General features: G+C 43.9%; 1 protein-coding gene across 1 annotated transcript in view; it reads right to left on the bottom strand.

The window, feature by feature from the left end:
* The window catches only part of HTRA1 (HtrA serine peptidase 1), a 74581-nt gene extending 68293 nt beyond the window's left edge, over positions 1 to 6288 (bottom strand). The window contains exon 1 of the mRNA XM_074284943.1: positions 5259 to 6288. Coding sequence (XP_074141044.1) covers positions 5259 to 5748 — 490 coding nt within the window. The 5' untranslated portion in view covers positions 5749 to 6288. The remainder of the gene's footprint in view (positions 1 to 5258) is intronic.
* Positions 6289 to 6667: the final 379 nt, after the last annotated feature.

Raw genomic sequence — 6667 nt, 5'->3', positions numbered from 1 at the left:
ATTCCTGCTTATTATTTATCTGTCCTGAGGGAAATCCCAAGCACCACTAAGACATGTCATATTTTTTTTTAAATACTAAGCATGGGCATCAAAATTATTTATTCATTTAAAATATAAGCTCATGGAAAACTGACTTCCCCAGTTTGAGGCCCAGAGGTGTCTAGGATCACATAAATATAAAAAGGAGTCAAAAACTAGCCCACAATTCCTGGCTCTTCCACTAGTTCTAACCACAGTTAGCTCATGATACCTTATAATTGCTTATTGAATACATAGTTATTTTGAGCATTCATGTAGCTATTTTGAAAGCAACAAAGTAAATGTCCTGATACAATTTTTTCAAGCCCATTACTGATCTTTAAACTCTAATATTGAGCTAGAGCAACCAAAAGGAGGATACATTAAGGTGTATAAATCAGGATAACTTCCCCCTCAAAGGTCAATGCTTCTATTTTTCACCTAAATACTCTCAACCATCACTGCTCTTCCCAATGACTTATGGATCTGGAGACTAAACAGAATCATTTCCTCTGAAACTGTCTTCCCACTGCTCAGCATGTATCCTGGCTTCAAATGGATTCGTCCCATTTTTCCTTTCTCTCTTTTTTTACCTGTCTCTCATATTTAGATTCATATTTCTTTTCTTTTCTCCATGCTTTTTGATTCCTTTTAGGGAATATACTAAAGGTAAAATTCAGGATGTTATATCTTTTCCCTTCAAGAATAAACCAAAACTTGCCCATTTACAAGAAAGCAAGAAAGGCAAAGCTTCATACTGACCTTTGAGAGTAGGGACTGTGTGTCATTTTTTTGGTGGTGTTTAAAAAACAACAACAACAACAATTTTATACCTCCAACAATTGGTATATAGAAAGCACTTAAACAATGTTTCTCTGCATTCAAGCTGATCTCAAAAACTCTGAGAGAATTAGCTGTTCTCAGCAATACAATGATCCAAGACAATTCCAAGGACTCATGATTGAAAATGCTATTCATATCCAGAGAAAGAACTGTGGAGTCTGAATGCAGATCAAAGCATACCATTTTCATTTTTTTGGTTGTTCTTTTCTTTCTCGTGGTTTTCCCCTTTTGTTCTGATTCTTTTTTCACAACATGACTAACATGGAAATATGTTTAATATGACTGTACATCTATAACCTATATTAGTATCTTGCTATCTTGGGGAAGGGTGGGGTAGGAGAAAAGGAGGAAGGGAGAAAAAAAATTGGAACTCAAAATCCTATAAGAGTAAATGTTGAAAACTATCTTTAAATGTACAATTTTAAATGTAAACTCCTCCATGTTTTATAAAATTTATATATGTAAAATATATTACTAAGTGGTGGGGAGAGAAGGAAAAATGTAAGTAGAAGTTTTCTTGGTTTTACAAAATGCTGCTTCACCATCTATTACTAAGGGAATGGACTCATTCAACAAACATTTAAGAATAATAGCAGTGATCCTTCACCAAAGTTCTCTTCTGATGTCTCATTGTGGGGAGGAGGTGATCCTGAACATTCCTGACAGCAATGCCCAATAGAGGGAGATTGAACTAGCTAAATTCAGGACCAACTCAATAAACATTGGTCAAATCAGCTAAGTGCTGGGGTGGGGCAGGGAGGGGGAGGGGGGTATAGAGTAAAATACAATCTGTTCTCAAAGAGCTCACATTCTAATGGGGGAAACAACATACAAAAAACTATCTACAAAAAGATGTATACAAAATAAATTAGAGATCATCTTATAGGAGAGTCACTGGCATTAAGAGGGATTAGGAAAAGTTTCTTGTAGGAGGTTGGATTTTAGCTAAATTGAAGGAAAGCAGGAGACTCAGATACAGAAGGAGAGAATTTCAGGCACAGGGACAGTGAGTGAAAATTCCTAGAGTCAGCAGATGGAAAACCCATTGAGGACCAGTAAGAAGGCCAGTCAATTTCAGTGGATCACAAGCAATGTAGAAGGCATTAAAATATGCCTTCTTATCATCAGTTTGACCCAAGGTAATACATTATTTTTGCTTAAGAACTCCCAAAAACCATTTGCTACATTTTAACAAGACTGGGAGCACAACCGAAATCAAAACAAATCAATGAAAATCAAATGAAATTTTAAAAATCTCTTTGAATTATTGAAATCTGGAAATTATAATAATTGCTTACAACTGTAAGGCATTTTGTGGTAACAAAACCCTTTGACATTCAATCTCTCTCTATTCCATTTCAATTAAACGAGAATGAGAAAAAAGGCTAGGAAAGGATAGGTGATTTTTCCTCCAAGATTACATGCTAAGTAAAAGGCAGGACTTTCCCATCCTCTTTCCACCATCATCTTGCTGCCTCCATTAAATGAGTAAGTAGAACTAAGTAGGCCCTGCTGCAATTCTGCAAAGAGAAAGTATTGGATTGAGGTTGCAGACAACTGGGAATTCTACCTTCAACAGAAGCAATCTATGTGAACACTGACAAAGCCTACTTTGCTTGACAGGGATATTGAGGGGATCCGAGGCTAAAACATATGTCAAATGTTTTGCCCATCTTAAAAACATTACATGAATGCCAGCTATTATTGTTATTCTCAGTTCATTCCCAGCATGGCAGTGTACAGATCAATATCACTTCATAGAAACCTCTAATTACCACTTGATAACCAGTCTCAACTCGAATGGGATCCCTGGCCATACATTTATCACAAAGCTCTTGCAGATACAATCATCTCTAGGTTTATCTCACCAATTTACAGGATATGCCTGTCTTCCTGCCTATACAAGACAGCACACACATCCATGCCTTTGGGGAAATTAAAGTCTAGACAACTACCTGGGGCTTCTGGGTCTTTCACATTCTCCCACACTTCTTTTCTAAAGCTGCAGGCAGAAGGGGACTCCAGTGTTTGTCTAAAGCAATTAAAGTAACCAAGTGGCTGCTCTCTACTCCCAAGTGTTAATAACTCAGTGAATTCCAAAGCTTGTTAAGTGAATTCTCCCAGCTGAGTATAAACTAGCTCAACTGCTGCTGCTACCTTGAGACTTTTATGGCCTTTGAGCAGTTAAAACACAAACAGTGACAATTGACTTACTCTCTAAAAATATCTTTTTCAAAACTGTTGCCTTTTATTCAGACTATTATAATTTCCTTCAGTCTGGTCACTGGTCCCACCAAGCCCCACCCATCCCTACTCCTATGTACTTTGCCAGATTAATCCTTAATATCACTTTCATTTCATTATGTCACTCCCCAGTTCAAAAATCTTTGATAACTCCCTGCTGTCTACAGGATCGAATCCAATGTCTGCACTTGGCCAGGAATGCAAGGCCATCCCCAATCCAAACTTCAGACCTTTCCAGACTGAGATCTCACGAATGATCTCTGCAGCCTCACTGCTTTCTGCTCAAATTAATCCGTTTGCTCACAGTAATCTACAAACATCTCTTGTGCTGTCCTACTTGCAATCCTTTGTCCATGCTGGACAAATGCTGCAAATTCCTTCTTTTTTCTCTTCCCTTCTAGTTTAGCTAAAATCTCCCCCTAAAACAGATTTTGATACTCAGCCACTTAGAGATCAAATCTTTAAAAAAATACTACAGAAATCTTTATCATTACAAATTGAAACTGAGGCTCAAAGCTAAGAATTGAACCCTCATCTTCAGACTTCAGATCTTTTAACTGGCCTCCACAACTTCCCTGTCTGCTCACAGTGATCTTTCCCTCATATAATTTCCTATTGTTATTAATTTTTGTGCCATTCATTTCATACTGATATACCCTCTAAGTTCCTTGGTTATTCTTTCACATGACTCTATTTTGACTACCCAAGATTGTAAGCTCCCTGAGGATGAGAACTATTTTATGTTCATTTATGAAGTCCAAAAACCCAATCCAAAGATGATTTCTCAGTTATGTCACACTGTTAAATACTCCTGGTTTACCATACTGATCTATGCTCCTATAAAGAAAATTTGGATAAAACTCTAAATTCCTTTTTATTTCCTTTCCCTCTTCCCCTTTCTTGACAGTTGACACAAACAAATATGGCTCTGGGTGGCAACTGGAAGGTCTTTGCCAAACTACTCAAACTGGCAGGTTTTATTCATTTAGAAACATCTGGTTTCAGAGAAGGGCTTGCCAGCTCTATGTTGCTTATGGACTTTTTTTTCCATAAAGTTCTTTACATCCTTCAACCCCTCTCCCCCCTCCTTAAGAAACACTTCTGGTTAAGGTCCCACCTGGAAATGTAAACTCTTTTTTCTTTTCACATTCTAACTCCCTGCATAACAAGCCCTATGTTTCTTCCTCAAGTTCTCTGTTTAAAATTGCTTTGAAAATGGGGAAGACGTCAAGGATTTAAAGCCATCCTTCTCCATAATTCTTTATACATCAGCTATCTAAACCAGAATTTCTTATTCAAGTGGGCAATTTACTTTTTTTTCCTTTTCTTTTTGGGGCACAGTGAGAAACACTAAAAACAGCAAAGCGTACAGTGGTTCTACTATCAAACCATCACAACTATTAAATTAATGCCCCCTTTAAAATGAGTTCAGTATGGAAGGTGGAACTTTTTGAATGAAAACATGGGAATTCTGGCTGTTCTTTTATCCTCCACATTCCTCCATGAGCCTTTCCCATTGATCTCCTTTCATTCCTCATTACCCGGTACTAGGCTGATGCCGCCGAGGTTGGTACAGCTGCCAAGGCACCAATGCAAAAGTTAACACTTCTGTTTCCTTCAATAAGGAAACAAGGTGATGAGGAGCATCACGTTAGGAGTAAGAAGCAGCTATTTTGGGTCTAGTATTAGTTCTACTACTGAACTGTAAGACTGGGCAAGTCACGTGAATTCTAGATCTCAGCATAAACTCACCTGCAGGTCTACCCCCTCGGTTGTAGCCAAATGAGATAACAGATAAGCAGGGCTAGGGAAAACTGCACACTGCCGAGCAAATGCAATTTGCTGCGGATAATAAAGGAAAAGGCCTAGATTTGAAGTCAGAGGATGGAGTTTGAATCTAAATTGTTATTTATGTACCTTGTGGACCTCAGTTTCCTTATTTGTAAAACCAAGAACTGAGTTAGACAGAGATGTAATTCTTCTGAAAACAAGTGCCCCAAATCCTGTGGTTCTATAAGGGGTTCATTAGTGTCCCGGACAGGGGGCTCTCACACACAGGTGACTAACCACGATCTAGTTACCACATCGGAGGACACGGAGGCAGGCCGTCCCCCCACTCCCTCTCCACCTCGGAATCAGCGACGCGCGCTCACCTTGGCCACAGGCGCCCCGCTGGATGACGATGACCGGAGGCTGCCCGAGTTTCTCGGAACGCCGGCTCGCTGCCTTCAGCTGGCACAGGTTCCCGTAGGTCTTGGCGTCGCTGCCGCACACCGGCTCGCTGCTGGCACAGACGCACAGTCCAGCTTGGGCGCGTCTCCTCACTGTGGCCGACGCTGCCACCCCGAAGGGGACCACGCACTGGAGCCCTTCGCCGCACGGGCCCTCTCCCCCCGCGCCCCCGCCGCACGCCTCGCCCTCTTTGGCTCCGCACACCTGGCAGCAGCCGCAGGCATCCACCACGCTGCCGCCTTCGCAGTGGTCGGGCGGCGGGGCGCAGCGCGCGCGGTCGCAGCGCTCGGGGCACACCGCGGGGCCAGCCTCGTAGCGGCTCCGGGAGAGCTGGGCGGCGCCGGGCACGGGGGGCAGCAGCAGCAGCAGGAGCGAGGGCAGCAGCGCAGCCCCTAGCCCGCGGGCAGGCATGGCCAGCCCAAAGAAGGAAGATGCGGAGAGCGAGGAGACGGGCGCGGCGCAGCCGCTGACCTGAGGCACAGACGGGGATCTGCGCGGGCTAGGGCGGGCGGAGAGGCGAGGCTCGGGGGTTCCCCACGATCCGGAGCGGAGGGGAGGCCCTGCAGGGAGCGGAACCCTCGCCCCAAGTGCGCCCGGGAGAGGAGGAGAGTTAAACTAGTGCGGAGGACAAGACTCCGAATCGCTCTGAATCCAGACGCCGTTTGCTTTATAAACCGACCGAAAAGAGAAGGGGGGAAACAATCTCGTGTGTATATCTGCGTGAGCCCGGCCGAGCTCATTGGCTTCTGTGGGCGGTGACGATTAGGATTTGGGAAGGGCACCAGAGGCTGAAGCCTAAAGCGCCGCTGGCCAGGGGGCCGGCCGGATTCCTGGCTCTGCTGAGGACCGCCCGGCGCCCGCGGGCGGGGGGAGGGGGAAAGGGGGAAGGAAGAGGAGGGACTGAGAGACGGAGAGAGCGCGCCAGGCGAAGAAGGGATGCCAGGCGGCTCTGAGCAAGGGAAGACTGGCAGGGCTGAATCAGTGAGAAGCTATGGGAAAACTCCGGCAGAATGGGGGAGGGGAAAAGGAGATGATAAAGGGGGGGAGGGCACCAGCAAGACCCGGGAAGACAAAGGGGTTCCACACTTGAAACGCAACCTGAAACTGAATTTTACTTTTGCAACCTCTTTTCCAATTCATCTTTCTAGAGCTGTTCTGTTCCATCCTCTCCATGACTCAGGCTCATAAAAAATTAAAAATTTTCCCGGCCAAGAAGAACGTGAGGGGGACAGAAGGATGGGGCAAGAAAGGAAGGCAAAAAGTTCTCAGCCGTTCTCGCTTAAAAGCATATGCCCAGGGCTCTAGCCTTGCTAGAGCCTGATCGGTTAGG

The sequence above is a fragment of the Sminthopsis crassicaudata genome, chromosome 2 (genome assembly GCF_048593235.1).
Source record: "Sminthopsis crassicaudata isolate SCR6 chromosome 2, ASM4859323v1, whole genome shotgun sequence".
Classification (NCBI taxonomy): domain Eukaryota; kingdom Metazoa; phylum Chordata; class Mammalia; order Dasyuromorphia; family Dasyuridae; genus Sminthopsis; species Sminthopsis crassicaudata.
Note: the sequence above shows the minus strand (reverse complement) of the source record. Positions and strands in the feature narration are given on the sequence as shown.